At 41.5% G+C, this 18,352-nt stretch overlaps 1 protein-coding gene across 4 annotated transcripts; it reads right to left on the bottom strand.

Annotated features, from left to right (window-relative positions):
- Window positions 1-1,633: 1,633 nt before the first annotated feature.
- LOC147214055 (coiled-coil domain-containing protein 40-like) lies at window positions 1,634-16,616 on the bottom strand. 4 transcript variants are annotated; one of them, XM_086142585.1, is made up of 20 exons: window positions 16,499-16,616; window positions 11,929-12,089; window positions 11,736-11,836; window positions 11,006-11,063; window positions 10,138-10,274; window positions 9,824-9,907; window positions 9,192-9,411; window positions 8,415-8,572; window positions 8,207-8,329; window positions 7,594-7,715; window positions 7,093-7,336; window positions 6,832-7,014; window positions 6,279-6,524; window positions 5,977-6,190; window positions 5,728-5,897; window positions 5,561-5,652; window positions 5,104-5,212; window positions 4,286-4,474; window positions 4,047-4,205; window positions 1,634-3,608 (listed from the first exon to the last, which is right to left on the bottom strand). In XM_086142585.1, exons 3-20 carry the CDS (start codon window positions 11,826-11,828, stop codon window positions 3,357-3,359), a joined length of 2,853 nt encoding a protein of 950 aa, XP_085998711.1. In that variant the 5' UTR covers window positions 11,829-11,836; window positions 11,929-12,089; window positions 16,499-16,616; the 3' UTR covers window positions 1,634-3,356. The 4 variants fall into 4 exon arrangements, with proteins under 4 accessions (XP_085998711.1, XP_085998713.1, XP_085998712.1 ...); XM_086142587.1 differs by lacking the exon at window positions 11,929-12,089 and having other exon boundaries at window positions 16,499-16,562; XM_086142586.1 differs by lacking the exons at window positions 11,929-12,089; window positions 16,499-16,616 and having other exon boundaries at window positions 11,736-11,909.
- Window positions 16,617-18,352: the final 1,736 nt, after the last annotated feature.

Here is an 18,352-nt window from a genome sequence, read left to right as displayed (position 1 = left end):
GTGAAGAGGAGGTGCTCCAGTGTTGTGATAATTTGATCAGTTCTCCATAGATAGCTCCATAATTGCTCAGAAGTTACTCCTTTATGACAGTTGATATGGTTTCATGAAAATGCATTAGAGCTGTGATTGTTATTATCAAACTATATCTACTTGGCATGCTCTGAAGTTGAAAAATGGAGGGGGAGAGGGGGGGGCACGGAGAAGTGTCTCCCTGAGCTGGTCCCAAGCCTGGATAAATGCAGAGGGTTGCGTCAGGAAGGGCATCTGGCGTAAAACTTTTGCCAAAACCAAATATGCGAATCAACCATAATAACCAGATCATACCGGATCGGTCGAGGACTGGGTTAACAACGACCGCCATTGGTGCCGATGACCTACAGGGTACCAGTGGAAATTGGGATACTGTAGGTCAAAGAAGAAGAGAAGGAAGGCGTGTTCGGACCAGAGGAAAGCCAAAAGTCTGGGACTGAGAATAGGGACTTTGAATATCGTGACTACGACAGGAAAGCTATGAGCTATGGAGCTATGAGCTACAATCTGGTACAAACATCTCTGCCTCTGTACTTAATGTAATTGTACACTGTCCTAAACTTCTAAACAAACAAACAAACAAACAAACAAACAAACAAACAAAAGGTAAGCAAGTTGGTTGACATGATGCAGAGAAGGAAGGTGGATATACTGCGTGTCCAAGAGACCAGGTGGAAAGGTAGTAAGGCTAGAAGCTTAGGAGCAGGCTTTAAGTTGTACTATCATGGTACTGACAAGAAGAGAAATGGAGTAGGAGTTATCTTGAAGGAGGAGTTTGTTAGGAAGGTTCTGGAGGTGAAAAGAATGTCAGATAGACTTAGGAGTCTGAAACTGGAAATTGAAGGTGTGATGCTCAATGTTGTCAGTGGATACGCCCCGCAGGTGGGATGTGAATTTGAAGAGAAGAAGTTCTTGAATGAGTTAGATGAAGTGATGCAGAATATCCCCAGAAATGAGAGAGTGGTAATTGGTGCAGACTTCAATTGACATGCTGGTGAAGGCAATAGAGGGGATGAAGAAGTGATAGGCAGGTTAGGAATGCAGGGGGGCAGACAGTGGTGGATTTTGCAAAAAGGATGGAAATGGCTGTAGTGAACACCTTTTTCCAGAAAAAAACAGGAACATAGGGTAACTTAGAGGAGCGGAGATAGGAACACGCAGGTAGACTACATCTTGTACAGACGAGGTAACCTGAAAGAGATCAGTGACTGCAAAGTAGTTGTAGGTGAGAGTGTAGCCAGACAGCATAGGATATTTGATGTTTTGGAGAGAAGGTCAGAAGCCAGACTGAGATGGTTCGGTCAAGTGCAGTGGAGGGATAGTGAATATATTGGTAGACATATGCTGGAATTGGAGCTGCCAGGCTAGAGGTCTTGAGGAAGACCAAAGAAGATTTATGGACGTCGTGAGAGAGGATATGAAGGTAGTTGGTGTGAGAGAGGAAGATACAGAGAATAGGGTTAGATGGAGAAAGTTGATTCGTTGTAACGAACCCTGAAGGGAAAAGCCGAAAGAAGAAGATGTTATCAAGTCGTAAACAAAATATAATAAACTTTTTGTTTATTCATTCATTATCAAGTAATATATTCAGTTCAAACTCCCAAATGTACGCGCCGATCAGTTTTCTGTCTTTGCTTTTTCAACTAACCATACTAATATTCCTCGTCATCCCTGGTTACAGTTTATGTTGATAAATAATATTCATCAAAATGGATGCTGGTTGACGCATTCTGTGCAGTGGGTGTGGCTGAGCGCCTCACATTTGCAGCACCCAGACAATAATGCACTTGTTTGGATATACTAATAGACAAGACAGAAGCTCTCTAAAATTAGAAAGTGTCTCTTTGTTTCCTGGCTAAAAACTGTCAGGCTTTCAAAGCACTAGTTGCAGGCTGTCTCACACACACTACGCTGCCCTTGCTGTGTGTTTCCCCCAGAACTGTAGCGGCTTCAGTCTTCCCAGCAACAAGCCAGTCATGTGACTTTGAAAAAAAAAAAAGCATTGGAGATTATCCACTCCTGGCTGAATCGCTTCAGGAGTACATGAATTACATTTATTTCATTATAAGGAAATTGCGATGTTGAACTGTTCAACAAAGCAAAATAAAATATTAGTCTTCCAAAGTAAGGATTAAAATAAAGAACAATTATTTGGATTACCTTCTTTTATTATTCTACTATTTAAACTGTTTATCAAAGAATGATTTATTTGGTGAGATTACATATTTTCAGAAGTTAGTGAAAATTGTTCATTTAAATGATAATATTATGCATGACATTAATATTAACAGTGTAAATAAATGCCCAACAAATTTCAAATGAGTTGCCTCGTCTGGTGGCTCACTTAACAATTGAGAGCTGCTGTATCCCCCACTGTTATGGTGAGGTAGGCTTAAAAATGAAATAAAAGAAAATGAAAGAATATAAAATAAACAATAAATTGTGCCATTCACCATTGTTATGTGCATGTGGGATTGATAGCAGACGCATGGCTTCAAAATTATTAATCAGAAACCACTTCTAATTGTAATTGTGAAAAAATGAATCTGGGAAAGCCCGAACAAGCATTTCTAATTGCCCATTGTTTGACTGTGCTTGTAAGATAAGGGAAGGTCCCTGTTCTGTTTTGGATATAAAATAAAACAATTAAAAAAATAAAATAAAATAAAAAATGTTCATAATGTATAAGGGAACAGTTTGTTTTTTTTCCCGAAAATCAAGTTATTTTATCCAGTTATTACTTATAAATCCAATCCCCTCTACTGCATTTTTAATAAGAAATATTTTGAGACATTCCTGTCTTAAAACTGTTTTTACTTTATTACGACTCATTTGGAGAAAGAATCATGTTTATCTTGTTCAGCCTATTGCTGCAGGGCCCCCAAAAAGGAAAAAAAAAGGATATTGATTTCCACTCAGTCAAAGTACGTGATTGTGCACAGACCGGCCCCCCGGATGGATCAAAGATGATAATTGTTGCGAAAGGGAGAGTAAAGATATCAAGGACTCCGGTACTCCTGAAGTGTTGTAACCCCATTCTGAAACTGGATGGATGACATCCTGCTCACTTTGATTCAGCTCCCGTGCACTGTCACACTATTTGGAAATGTTACTTTCTTTCAGCTCATATGCCTTTTCTCTCAGCTCGAAGCTATTTGAGGCAGTCACCTTAAGACTACGCATGTTCCCATCACAAGTTCTTCCACCACTATTGCTGCCACATGATTTAAGTTTTAAACTGTGTACTTAATTGATTTGACATCCATCACAATTTCTTCATTAATCTGTGCTGTAATATCTAATAATTGTCCAACCAAACCCCTCCATTAGCATATCTCAAGTTCCAGTGACTGTGCATATGATGCCAGCGTCCGTGTCAGTCTGTGGAGCTCTCCCTGGTGATGGGGGAACTCCTCGCAGACTCTGTGCATGATCGTGTGGGTTGCGTGCATTCGCTCTGTCTGGCTCTGAAGAGAAGTTCCCACTGACTCGGTGGTGGATGATGGCTGGTAGCTGCCGTCACAAGCCCCTTGCAGCTTCTTGTTCCAGCTCTGAAGCGCCACCAGGTGGTCAAGATTCTGGCAAAGACAAGATGGATTTTGAGAGTGTTCTGTGTATCTTCTAAAAAAATTCCAGTGGCAAAAGGAAGGGAATTACAGTGACTTATGTTAACTTCTGTTATACTTGCTTTGAAAATATGATACACAGTATGTTGGTTGGACCCAGAAATCAACGCTGATACCATTTACATGTTTAAACAAATCAGGCTGCACATTTCACTTCTTGGATTTCTAAAATGGGGAGTTAGAAATATAAGTGATTTTTGAAAATCCATCTCTCATCCCAAGCCTGTGGGTTTTTATTTGGCATCTATTTGTCCTTGCACAATGTCAGTGTGGTTGAAAAAAGTATAGTCCAAACATCTGAGAGTCAAAATTAATATAAGCTGCATGCACGGGAAACAGATTCAATCTAATTGTGTTGTTATAGTGCAGTAAAATGAATTTGTTGACTACCTTGTCTTTTGTATCCTGTAGATTTATGGTATCAGGATCAAGAAGATAGCTGTTGCTCCGCAATTCCGTCAGCTGCTGTTTCTGTTGCTTGAGCCATTCCCTGAGGCCACCCTGGCTCTTCTGCAGCTCCTTGATCTCCTGCTCACACTCTGCCACAGTCTGATGAAAATACATTAAATACTGTAAGAAAGGTAATTTTTCAGCATACTCCCAACAGTATGGAGATATCAGCAGCCTACCTTGTGTACTTCCTGAATCTTGCGTCGCGCTCCCTGGATGGTATGATTTACCTCGCCTTTGGTAGTCTGTTTGTGAGAGCTGTTGATGATGGCCTCCCTTCGCAGGAAAATAGTCTCCCTCCTTGCCACCGTTGCCTCGCTCTCCCTCACCAGAACCTCCTGCTGCTTCATCAACTGTGTGAGCCGTACCTGCGTTGGTCATCACACATTAAATGCCTTGACAGTTTGAGGGATGTTGTTACGACACATGGGTAGAGCGGGCGTCCCTCCAATTTAAAGATTGGCTGTTCCTAGCTCCTCCTGTCAGCATGCCGAAGTCGCTCCTGATGGTTCTGGATAGTCACTTACATGGTAGCACTCCGACCATTGGTATGTGTGTGTGGATGTGAATGTGATCCAGTGTAAAGCGCTACAAAACCGCAAAGTGGGAAAGCACTATGAACGTGGACTCCGGCTGACATTGGTGGTGTCCAGTGTGATTCCACGGCAAGATGGTTTGACATCTTGCCTGCTGTAATTCCTGACTTAGCACTTCAACTTTCCTAGTCTGAGTTGAACCTCCCATAATTCTGAAAAATTATGCTCTTTAGTGCATTGAGGGCTGTGCAGTGGCTGTGGAATGGGGGAGGGGGTTGAGTTTTGTAGAGCTTAAGTGTGATTTGAGTATTGAATGTACCATCTGCACCTATACAATCTGCTATCTCTGGCTGATGTCGTAGCACCTTAGACAGGAGTTTGAACTTAATTTCAAAAGTTACAAACTTTTCGATCCTCTGATTCATTTACTTCCTCGCCTTCTGTATAAACGGTAAATCTACCTCCATCCGGTGTATCTCGGCCTTCATGCTGCTGAAGTCTTGTTTGTCCAAGGCAGAAATAGTCTCTTTCGCAAGCTGAATCTTTCTCTCCCAAAGCATGATTTGCCACCTGTTGATCATTAATGAAAATCATATGCGAGCGGAAAAAGAGGACACTTAACCTTTAAAATTTTTTTTTAAAAAAATAGGTGAGTCGTGTGTTAAAATTAATGCTTTGCGGCTATCGATAATTCTGTTACTAAATATAAAAAGCAGCCACAGCAAACTTGAATTAGAAGCAAACTATGAAAATAGATTGGACTGAGAAACATGATTTTCTCTATAAACCATTTAATAGTAATATATATTTCCACAATAAGTCTATTTGAGAAATAAAAGGCGACAAGGTTTTATGTAAAAAAAATATATACATACATTTCTATAAAAATATATATAAATATGCTGAAATCCAACTCACTCAGCCTCCACCAGGCTGTTGAGGAGTCTCTCTTTCTCTTCCTGGGTCTTTTCCTGTTTCATCTGAAGCTCTATAGACTCGCGCTCCGCCTCCTAAAAACACAAGTTTAGTCATCAACGGGGTCAGCAGGCACAGAGCCGTCAATAAGCTCATCTGCAAAAACCTGCCTTCAGTCTGTGAAGGAAGTCTGTCTCCATCAATGCGTTCTCCTGCTCCAAGGCCTGGCTGAGATGTCCGTTCTTACACAGCAGGGTGTTGAGCTTCATCAGGTCTCTTTTAAGCATCTTGGAGTTTTTCTCAAGTTCGGCCTCCTCGCGCTGCTCCATCTCCACCTTACCTGATGGGGTTGGAATAAATATCGGCACTTGCAATATTACATCTGTGTGCATTTATTCGCTCCCTTTCTTCACACATACTTTCCAGACGAACTTTCTTCTGCCGACCAACAGTGTATTCCGCCTGCAGCTTGTGCATGTCTTTGCTGTTTGACTGTATCTCTTGGGTCAGTTCTACAAGTGTCCCCTGCCGTTTCATCCAGAGCTGCTGGTCACTCCTGATCTTCACTGCCAGCTCCTCCAGCTGAGCCGTTATACCCTCCATCTTTATCTGTAGAGGACTGAGGTCTTCATGCTGGCGTTGAAGAAACAAAAAGCAATTTCAGTACTTAAAGCAATGCAGATTAAAAGCAGACAAACATCTATTTTTCAGGATGTCTCACCCCTGTGGAGGCCACGATTTGACAGATTTTTTTATTGTAGTTGGCAATGGTGGTCTGTTTCTGTCCAATGAGCGTTACATATGAAGAGATCTTGGCCTCAGTGGTTGTGACCAGCTCATTGTATCTTGCAATCTCCTCGTCCAGCACCTTCTGGGTGAGGGCAAGGCTGTCAAGATTCTGTCCCACAATGCTACTCTCCAGTCTGGCTGCAGCCACCTCACTCTCAATCTGCCACAGCTGGGCGATCTGATGGCAAAAAAGGATGACTGAAACGACTGAAATTGTTTGTTGCATCTTTACATTTTGTCCAAAAATCCGATGCAATAGTCTGTGAAAAAATGAAAATAAAAAAAAATCACGGAATAATAACTTTTCAGTGAACACAATCCTATTTATTCATCTAAAACTGGAGGATTACAAGGCTGTGAATCTCAAAATTCATGTCAAATAACACCATGTTGTGTCCCAGTTGCATATACTTCTTTGATAATGAACATGATTCTAGGCTTCCATATTTCCAAACATATTTCCACACTTTTAAAGCTAGCCTTACCTTCTCCTTTTTGAGTAGAACCATCTTGTTGGTAATCCGCTTAGAGTACTTAGCAGCCTTGTGATGGGTGAGTTTTTGCTGCATGTGCATTAAAATCTTGTCTTCCAGCTCCAGGCGTATGTCACTTTCTTTCTCCAGCTGCCTCCTCTGATCATTCACTGAAGCCTGGTGAGCGGTGGTTTCCTACAGAAACCAATGAGAGACAAGCCAGTGGTCAAAGTGAGCACAGAGCCTCCCTCTCAGTCTTTCTTTTCCATCTACCTTGCTGAGCTGTGCCAGTGTTCGCTCTGTCTGCTGCAGAGTGCGGTGGCAAGTGCTGTACTGGGCCTGCAGGGCCTCGAGCTGATCTTGCTTCTGACTGATGAGCTTTTTGCAGGTAGTGCCGTCCGCCTGGGACAGGTTCAACTGCATAGTCAGTGTTTCATTGTGCTCCTGCTCTTCATTGGTGGATTTCCTGTAGCCTTCTATCTCTCTGTCCAGAAAGTTCACCTGGAGCTCAGCTGTGCTGTGGAGAAACAAAAAAATCAGATGTGATGCCAAACACACATCATGCTGCCCGTATGATCAACTAATCATTTGTGCTGTGCTGTAAGAGAACACCACGGTGCATTTAAGCTACTGGAGTTTGTTTATTCCCTATCCTTTTTGATGATATTTGATGAAAATATTTCATGACTCAGTGGAACAAATAAAAATCCCCACTGTACCTGAATATATGAAATATTAATATAAAATTAGAGCCTTTCACCCACTAATCCTCACCATATGGCCTCCTGTATTGCACTGAAGGCCTCGTCTCGTCTTCTAATTCCCAACAGGCAGCTGTTCCACTGTTGCAGCAGGTGTTTGCGTGCCATCGCAAGAGACTCCATTTCCATTTCAGCCTGCACATACACACATCCAAGCACAAGCGAAACAGACACAAACACAGACACACACACACAAATTACACACTCTCTTGACATAGATGTGTATTCATGCTAGGTGATCTACCTCCAATGCTTGTGATGCTCTGTCCCCTGCTTCTAACCACATACATACAAATATGAATGTGCACAACTTATTATATATTTTTTAAACATGTACACACATCCCACTCACATTCATGCAAAAGCATCCAGTTAATGTTTTTTTGCATTCATTTATGCTTGTTCTTTTTTTTTTTCTTTATGGAGTTTCCAATCCAGGATGAAAATGACAGGGGGGGGTTACAAGGAAAAATAGTGCCATCTGATTGAAACAAGTAAAAATGCAAAATGTAAAATGTAATGAGAAAAACAAATGATCAATCTTTATGACTGATTTAGAACTACTAGTTATTTCTATTTCATCATTTGGTCTTTTTGAGATCTGTTGAATGTATTATTGCACAAACCTCAGAGAGGCCTTCCTTGGCGGCCTGAGACTCCTCTGCTTGGGCTTTGGTCTGGGCCTCATACATGGCTACCTGCTGTGTCGCCCTCTCAATGTCCCTCATTAAACGCTCCACATACATATCCTGGCAATGGAGCGGTTTGTTAAACAATTTTAATGCTCATAATGTGTAATCTTATTGCTTCAGCATTACATTTCAGCATGCCAACCTGCTGCAGTTTCTGGTCTTCAGCCTGATGCTTCTCAGTTCCTGCTTTGTGTGTTGCATTCTGCAGGGTTTTCAAGTTGGAGCGTAATTCTTCACTAACTTCTTGTGTGAAGATGAGACGGTGGTTTAAGCTGTCAAGCTCTGTTTGTAACTGGGATACTGTAGATAGGGAAAAAGTACAATATCTAATGTAAATGACAAATAATACACAGCTCAGGTTTGTATAACATGAACTCAGCGAAAGGAATAAACATGTATCGAGGCTCTTAAATAATTCCTCGTTTTTCACAAATTCTTATGCATGACTTGAGTGAAATTGGATGTCAAAAAGGTATTTTTATGGGGTCTTTATGCTGTGTTAGTTAGACAAGCATTAACAATGAAAACAATATTCAGTTGCTGTAATTTTTAAAATGGTTCCAAATTGTTCTGCAGCAAAACCAAATCAATTTATTTGACAGCACTGTATTGTTGAACAAGTGATAAGTGAATCAGGTTTTAAAAAAACAAACAAAAAAAGCAGAGTACAATTTATATCTGGCATCTTGGTTCTCTAATCACAAAAGAATAAATATATGCCAAACTGATTGGATGCCAAACACTGATTGCTGACAGTTCTTAATGAACTATGTCAAGATTACCAAACATATTACCAATTACAATGGAAGCAGCATGACAGGAATAAGGTCAGTTGTCGAGATTGATTACAATGCAAATGACATGAGAGAGTGAACAAAGAAAATGGAGTTCAAATTTTCACCCTGATCCAGAGTCTCACCATTAGTCTTGGTTTTTCTGTCTTGACTGATAACGCTAGAATAACGGGCCTTCATCGCCTCGAGCTGCTCTTGTGTCTGCCGATGTTTGTCTTCAGCCTGAACCTTGGTCTGATGATGGTCCTCCAGTCTGTTCTGGAGTCTGGCCAGCTGCTCCTGAATCCTGAACATCTCAACACCTATTTCCTGTATATGGCTTGCATCTGCTTTCTCAGCCTCCCGCTAGATAAGTCACAGAGCGAGTTGAAACAGGAATCAAAAAACAATCATCAGTTCAACTCTGCTTGGTTTCCAGGTGCAACAATAAACTGGTGTTGTATCGTAGAGCACCAATGTCCTTTCTATATGGACCAACAGTGCCACCACATGGGCGAAGTGAAAGCAACCAGATGCTTTTCTGTGTGAATGTATGCTTGAGATGTTTCCTTTTCCATTTATTCCATTGGAGTTTTGAACAGTTCACAAAAATATGAGTCTAGATATGACTGTTTCGGCTGAGTTCACTACACATCTGGGGTGTAATTGGTCAATTTCTGGTTGTGTCCTCTGTTAATGCAAGGTGTGTGAGGAGTGGCTGACTATGTGCAGTTTGGACATTGCACACTGTTAATGTGAAGAAAAAAAATGATCTAACCTTTTCCTTTAGTCCCAGGTTCAGCCTCTCCAGATGTTTGGTGAGATGGATTTTCAATGCATCTTGTTGTCTTCGGACCAGGGGCTGCCAAAAGATTAAATTTGAAATCAGTTAGATTTGATTTGTATTGTTTGTTATGGATTGGAAAATCAGATCAATCACTATGAAAAAGCTCTTGAAGCCTTAAAATAAATTTTAGAAAAGCTGCTGCTAGTCGAGCGCAGCAGACATCATGAACAGAAGAGACAAGGATACCAGAAGGATCAACAAGGAGAAAATAAGTACGTATTGAGTAAAAAGCAGAAGCTACGCACATGTTCAGCATCGAGAATGATGAAATCGTCTTCCTCGTCCTCATGTTTCTTTGGTGATTCCTTCGTGTCCATGTCCTCTGGTAAGTTCCCATCTGAGAGGAAGATTGTTGGGGGAACCTGGGAAATGCCTTCCTGCTCTAAATGCATAGAAAAGCCACAAGTTTTGAGCTATTGCTAATTTGATAAACAAATATAAATTGTCATAAATTCTGATGTGGGATAAGATGATTTTAGTGTCTTTCTTTCTTTCTTTCTTTCTTTCTTTCTTTCTTTCTTTCTTTCTTTCTTTCTTTCTTTCACAGTATCTTAGGGATGTTATATTAATAGGTTGCTTTGCTGGTTCCAGGCAAATAGATTTAAGCGAAGGTCTCAGAGCACTTGCAGATAAAGCTTTCCTTTGTCAAATTGAATAATAAAAGGAAGATGATAAAGTTCAAAGTATTGGTTTATGATATACAGTGTTGCTCCATCCATCCATCCATCCATCCATCCATCCATCCATCCATCCATCCATCCATCCATTATCTACCACTTATCCCACACGGAGTGTCGGGGAGGATGCTTGAGCCTGTCCCAGCTGTCATTTGGCAAGAAGCGGGGTACACCCTGGACTGGTCGCCAGTCAATCGCAGGGCCACATATAGAGACAAACAACCATTCACTCTCATTCACACACAAGGGCAATGTTCACATTTTTTTCCAATTAACCTTCTCCAGGTTTTTGAACAGTGGGAAGAAACGGCAGAACCCGGAGACACAGGGAGAACATGTAAACCTGTGTGAGCCCCAAAGGTCTGCAGTGGGAATGTGTTGCTTTATACTAAACTGTAATTCTGTAGTAGAGCTCAAATGAGGCTGCTATCATTACCACTTTGGTCTGGATGTTTCTGTTGAGCCAGGTCTTCTGGTGCAGTTCCAAGCTGATCCTGTGAGTCACGAAGATGGAGAAGGTATGGAAAATGTTGACATTGATCATAAATTAAATGTTTGGCGATGTTGTTGCACGATCGGACACAGGATCAATGGCTTAAACTTCATCATATCTACATGTAATTTCACCAATAGAGGCTACAGTTGAGGTACCAGCATATGTCTTGAACACAACAGTAGCCAAAACAGAGTTCATGTAGGTCTCGTCCGTAAAGAAAGTTTCATTTGGATTGGATGTTTTATGCCCTTTGTCAACAAAAGCTTTGAATTGGCAAAGCAAAATATTTTGGTTTTTGTCTAGGGATTTTTTTATTTATCTTTTTTTTTATTATTTTCAGGCAAATGGTGACCTACTTTATATACTTTGAGCCTCTGATGGGTTGATAGGAGAGAGAGAGGAGGTACATAATGGCACTGGCCACCAGATGTGACCTCCATATTAGAGAAGGTACTCATCTCAAGCATAAGAACATATGAACAAACATATGAACAACATATGAACAACATATGAACGACATATGAACAAACTAACATGGTTGAACAGAATCGAATATCAATGATATAAACAGGTACGAGGAAACAGAAGGGCATTCATTTTGTATGCAATAAATCAACTGTAAGAGTAAAAATTAATAAACTAAAATAATAATAATAATAATAAAAAACACCTCGGCTTTGACGTCACTTCCGCCTCGATGCTCACTGTCTTTGTCGTCGCGGTCCATTACTTCTCCTCCCCGCTCAACCCCTGCTGTCTCCATAGCGACTCCTGCGGAGCAGATACACACATTAGCGCCGAAGCTCTTCTCTCAATTGTATTCGAAATAAAAACTTGGTTAATTTTTGTAACAACGTACTTACGTTTTTGGTTCTTCCCTGACCGAAAGAAAGTATCTTTTGGCCGTAAACGTTAACCGCCTGGCTCTCAATAAAACATTAGCCTCTCTCCCACCACAGCAGCATTTCAGGAAGACCACAGCGCAGCCGTTACTAGGTAACCGCAAACTTCCGGTCCTTCTTATCTATTCAGTGTGAAGAAATCGATGCGATCGTCTGTTAGTTGTTTGTTTTGAACTTGTGATGGAAAACGCAATGCTTTTTTGTGACTTGAGTTATTATCAGTCACTCAATAAAGAGGATCGATTTTTCGAGTCAGCAAGTCAGTCACCCAAGAATAGTATTTTTCCTCCCCCAAATTAATGTGAATTTAAATGCAACTGTGCGAAAAAAACAAAAACAAAAAACAAAACATCAACTAATAAATAAAAGTGCAACATTTGAATACAGCAACTAAGGCAAATTTACTTAATCAATGGCGAACACAACACATCACAAATGTATTGATTTATTTGTTTGAATATTTAATTTTAGCTTAATTTTTAACTTGTGGGACAAACATCACATTTATAGTAAAAAAAATTCTTTCTAAGGCTCTGCCAAGGGGCAGGGCGACACCATGAGTCATTCTTTTCATGAGTGCTTAGGGCTACTCAAGAGTTGTTGAATGTGGCGTATGGACCTATGGACCTTCAGTGTCAGCACTAGTACACCATGAGGCACTGTACCTATACCTCACAGTAGAGGCTGATGCGAGGCACACACTGCAACAATAATGATACTGACCAGATGCATTCAACCAAATGGTGATGAAGGGCTTTGAAAAACTGGTCCAGTCACATGAAAGCAGTACTTCCCCAAAGCCTCGACCCCCCTCCCCCAAGCCAATGAACCACTCCACAGAAAAGACCCCTGACATGGCACTTCATGCTGCTGTATAACACCTGGAGCAGCAGGGGGAGCTATGAATGCTCTTTATGGGCTGTAGCTGGCCAAGCAGGGGGAATGGGGACTTCCATACATCACCTGTTTGTGGATCAACAGCTTCCTATCTGATTCCAGACAGCAAGTCACAGTGTGCCATCACACATCACTGCCTTAGAACTAAATCCCCACAGGGCTGTATTCTGAGACCCCTGCTCTACTTCCTATACACACCAGCCTGTGCCCACACCCATCACTGCAACACCACTGTGAAATTTGCAGATGACGCCACGGTGGTAGAGCCCATCTCTGGTGGGGACAAGTCTAGTTACAGGAACGAGGTGGAATGTCAACATGGTGCTGTGTCAACAACCTGCTCCTCAACACCTCAAAGACCAAAAAACTCATAATAGAGGACAGAAGAAAGAAAAGAGATATACCATCATTAATCATCAGCAGGGAAGCAGAGAGGGTAGCAGACTTCTGCTTCCTGGGAGTTCATATGGAAAAGGGCCTGACCTAGTGTGAAAATGCTCAGCACAGACTACTTTCTGAAAATACTCAGTAAGAACACCATCACACAGAAACTACTGGTGTCCCTCCACCGAGCTTCCATTGAGAGCATACTAACATATTGTATCTGCATATGGTACACCAGCTGCACAGTGGTTCAGAGGAAAACACTCCAGAGGGTCATGAAGACCACCCATAAGATCATCAGCTGCCCTTTCCCCACACTGGTAGACGTACAAGGTTCCCATTGTCCAAAAAAAAAACCCCATAACATAACAAAGGACACTTACCATCCTGGCAACGAGGTATTAGACTAGTAGACAGTACTATTTTCTTATTAATTTACTTTTCTATTTATCTGTTAGGTATAAATGATATGCCGATTGATGAGTACTTTAAATTTTGTGCTTATGACACTGACAATGAAAATCTATTGTATTCTAAACACTATAATGGACTGAAGTGCCAGTTATGTATTGATATGTGTATGTTCGATTGTGTTCGAACCAACATCCTGAGTGACGTACAGCCCTTTGTTTCTGTCTCACATATCTTTAAAGTTGATACGAACACAATCGATGGATTTAACAAACAAAGGTGAGAGACTGCAACGGCATCATCCTCACAGAGATGTGGCTCTAACACCATTCTAGATGCCGCCATTCAGGCGAACACACTAACTACATTTTCATCAATATCAACTGGTATACAAATGCCAAAATTGTCTCAAGCTACTGGTCTGAGGATATTGAATTTCTAACACTTAAATGCCGACCATCTTACTTGCCAAGAGAATTCCCCATCAACATTACAGCTGTATATTCCACCCAGTGCGAACACAAAGGACACACTGTCTACACTGTATCAGTCTGCCAGCTCAATGTAGAACTCTAACCCAGACTCTTGTCCATATAATCATGTGCAATTTTAATCAGGCAAAATTGAAAATAGTACTACTATATTACTACAAACATGTGAACTAGGGGAGAGAACACTCTACCTGGTCTGAACCAACATCTATGCTAATGTTATGCTAATTCCAGTTTACAGAAAACTATTGACCATACAAAGCCATCTGTAAAATAGATCAGTGCATGGCCAGAAGGAGCTACCTCAGCTTTCTAGGCCTGTTTTGTCAACCTGGCGGACGAAATCAAGTCTGTGACTGGGTACATATCCTAATGCATTGAAGATGTGAAAAACATCACAAGAGCTGACGACAAACCCTGGTTCCCCAGAGCATTATGTGAGCTTCTGAGAGCACGAAATGTTGCCTTCAAGTCAAGGGACAAGGACGCCCTTAGATCTGCCAGGAGCCAACTTGATCCTGAGCGTGAGAATTGAACCTGAGCGTGAGAAAAGCCAAGTGTGCTTATGGACAGAAAATCCAAGTACAGTTTGCAGATACAAGGGACCCCAGGCGCCTATTGCAGGGCATCCAGTCAATCACTGCCTACAGGCCAACACCACCACTGTCTGAGGACAACATAGACTTTCTCAACTCACTTAACACCTTCTCCAGCAGGTTTGAGAAAAGCAACAAAGCACCAACTAAAACTCCTCCCTGCTTGGATGATGAAACACCACCTTGACCCAGCTGATGTGCAGAGGACCCTGCCCAAGGTGAAACCAGGAAAACTGCAGGTCCTGATAACATACCAGGACATTTACTCAGAAACTGCACTGACCAACTCACAGATGTTCTTATGAACATAAACATCACCTCTGTGCCAAGCCATCATACCAGCACGTTTCAAAGCCACCACCCAAGAAAACCCCAGCCTCAACACTGCCATAGCACTCACTCCGACCATGATGAAGTGCTTTGACAGGTTGGTCAAGGCCCACAGTTTGCATACTGTCCCAAACGTACCACCGATGATGCCTTAGCAACAGCAATCCACCTATGCCTAGCTCATCTGGAAAATCAAAAAAGTTAAACCTACTACTACAACACAATAATCCCCCAACACCTGGAGAATAAAATAAGCGCAATAGACATCAGCACTCTATTATACAACTAGTTACTGAAAATCCATAAAGGCAGACCACAGACAGTGAGAGTTAGCAAAAACTCCTCAAAGACCATCATCATGAACACCAGAGTCCAACAGGGATGTGTGTTGAACCCTCTAGTGTTCAAAGTGATTACATGACTGTTGTGTCAGACACAATTTGAACTACACCATCAAGTTTGCAGATGACACAACAGTGGTGAGCCTTATCAGAGATCATGATGTTTCAGCCAACAGATAGGAGGTACATTTACTTATCTATTTGTGTGACATCAATAAATCATCAACTCAACATCGACAAAACATAGAAATAATGGTGGACTTCACACTCTACTCACATCAATGGCAGTACTGTGGCGTCTGTGAAAAGCACCAAGTCTCAGGAGGTACATATTACAGATAACCTGTTGGGTTCACCAACACCACTACCGAAGACAAGAAGGCACAGCAATGCCCGATGAGGAAAGACGACCTCGCTCTTCTGCCCTCATCGCCTTCTATAGGGGTGCTATTGAAAGAAACCTTACCAGTAGCCTCTCATTCTGGTACAGCAGTTGCCCAGTTGCTCGTCAGGGCGAAGAAAGATAACCAGATCAGCCATACCATTCATCCACGACCTGTACACCTGCTGCCTCAAGAGAGCCACTGTTATCACTAAAGACCCGGCATGGACTGTTCACCATCCATTTGGCAAGCACTATCGACTAAGACTTTGCAAAAACTTTTTCCCACGGGCCATCGTACTACTCAGCTCCCCATAGAAGATTCCATAAACACAACAATCCTGGCACCAACAAAGACCAACTGACTGTAAAACATACTGCACACATGTTTACATTATGCATCCCCATGCTGCTACTCTGTACTTGACCTTTCAAAAATTCATCTCAATTAACATTATTTTTCACAACAACCTGAAATGCCAGGGATGATTCTTTGAGGCTTATTTTAAGCATTGTGTGTGTTTATCGATGGATAATGAGCGCCAATTCCATCCTTGAGCTAATAAGGGAAAAAGGTCTTGCATTGCAACTTTTATATTGCATATCATGCATGGTTTATTGAGAGGTTAATGAGTAATGCTAGAATACCACTCCGGACATGATACACTGCTGTAATTCTATGATGATTGTCTTCCTTACCTTTAGATGTTCAGTGGTTTACCTGGATTATTTGAGTTTATCTACTGTTAGGCAAATTCGTCACTTCCTGAAATAGTTCACAGATGGTCATAGGCAAAGCTTTTATAGCTTTATCCACCACTGTCAGCATTTTTTTGGCTAACCACAGCACATCTTCCAGTCTTCTACAGAGTCTTCCAGGTCAGACAGACAGTCAACCTGCAAAGGGTAGGGATAAGAGACAATGGACCCTGATACATATACTGCACCAAATGTTTGATCATACTTTTTCAATAAATGATGGACATTTAAAAAAATTCACATCACACATATGTAAACTTCGTGAAAATTGACCTTTATTTCTCTTACACACAAAAAGCAAATCTAAACCAGTTAAGGGTTTGCAAAAACATCAGGCTACAACTTCTCTGCCATCATGCATGAAGAAGCTACTGAGAAATGTTGTATTATTGAAAATAGCAACTTCCCACTGTCCGGACCCTTTAGGAGCCAAGTCTTCTTGTAAGCAGCCATTGCTCCACTGATTTACACCAAACTGTCCCGGCCATGACAGGCTTTGGATGAAAAACTCCTTGCTTGAATTGTCCATTCCCTCTCAACGAACAGGCCTGCCCAACAGGTGTCTTTTGCATGGTTCTATCTGACTGCGATGTGGGATAATGTTCTAGATGACAAATATCTCCAGACTACGCAAGGTGTTCTTTACGCACTGTTGTTCCTTTACTGTAGAAATAGCCGACACTGTTATGCCCTTCATTATCAGGCGTTTTTAAACTCCCCGGGACAGCGCATTCACATACCAAAGCTGCAGAGAAAAATGGCTTGAACCTGCAGACTACTGCACAACCGATCTTCAGCCTCTTGGAAATAAATCAACTTTTGATCGTAATCGATGACTTTATCGTTATATATTAGAAATCATGTTGAAAATATCAAGCCTATTAAGCCGGCCTACAGACTATTGGATTAATGACTGCTTTTCGCCTTTTCCTTAAACTGCGGTCGTCTAACAGCGAAACATCTTCATGCACCACGCCGAGGGCTGAAGTCCGATGCTAATGCCACTAGCATCTTACCTGCTGTCCGCCGCCTTCTCACCTGTAAACGACACTGAAACATTAAAAGTGCACTTCACTTCCTCAGGACTTTGGGTGTGATGACATGTGGAAAACACAGAGTTACACTTCTGCCAAGCCGTAGAAATTTCTGCTAAAAAAAAAAAGCTAAATTGTTCCCTCCCTGCCACAGGCGTCTCACGCTGACACCGTTGCCTCGGCAACTTAGTTTCGCCCGGTCACTTCCGGTTCACTCGCTGGCCACGCCCCCTAGTTTGTAAACTGTACACAAAACTCGAAACAACAGACTTAATTTCCTGGCGAGATCCAAGATTTTTGCAAAGACCGTCAGATGAACGGCTCACAATATTTGTCTCACAATCAAGTCAGATTTGACAAATGAAAGAGTATCGATATTATTTGTTAATATTTCCTAACAATAATATGGAGGGGCGAATCCTTCAGTGTGCCTTCTTTCCAATTTTCATCATCAAATCTGTTATACACATGGATACAGCACCCCATATCTTACCAATGTTGTTTATTCCTAATGTATATTATGTCATATTATGTCCACTGCAAAAATGGCAGTGTTTGAAATTGCAAAAACCCCAAGTTGTGCGCACGCTTACAGTTCATGATTCTAAAACATGCAAGGCTCTACTCAATATTATGTTGAGTCAGTATGCTAAATTGAGTACAATAAAATGGATTACATTTTGCATTCTTAGTCTTCTGCCACTGAATTTACCGGTAATCATTATTGATGGAGCGCCGGTAATGCACTATCAAAAGGAAT

This window comes from Fistularia commersonii, chromosome 35, assembly GCF_037954325.1.
Source record: "Fistularia commersonii isolate RoL2024-O1a breed Wild chromosome 35, RoL_Fcom_v1.0, whole genome shotgun sequence".
Taxonomy (NCBI): Eukaryota; Metazoa; Chordata; class Actinopteri; order Syngnathiformes; family Fistulariidae; genus Fistularia; species Fistularia commersonii.
The sequence above is the reverse complement of the archived record's forward strand: the minus strand, read 5'-3'. Positions and strand labels throughout refer to the sequence as shown.

Coding starts and splice junctions, on each gene's coding strand:
- LOC147214055 (XM_086142585.1), bottom strand. CDS start 11,828: ATGGAGACAGCAGGGGTTGAGCGGGGAGGAGAAGTAATGGACCGCGAC. Junction 4,475..5,103: donor CCGAGATACACCGGATGGAG/GTAGATTTACCG, acceptor TGACCAACGCAG/GTACGGCTCACACAGTTGAT. Junction 3,609..4,046: donor TACAGGATACAAAAGACAAG/GTAGTCAACAAA, acceptor TGTCTTTGCCAG/AATCTTGACCACCTGGTGGC.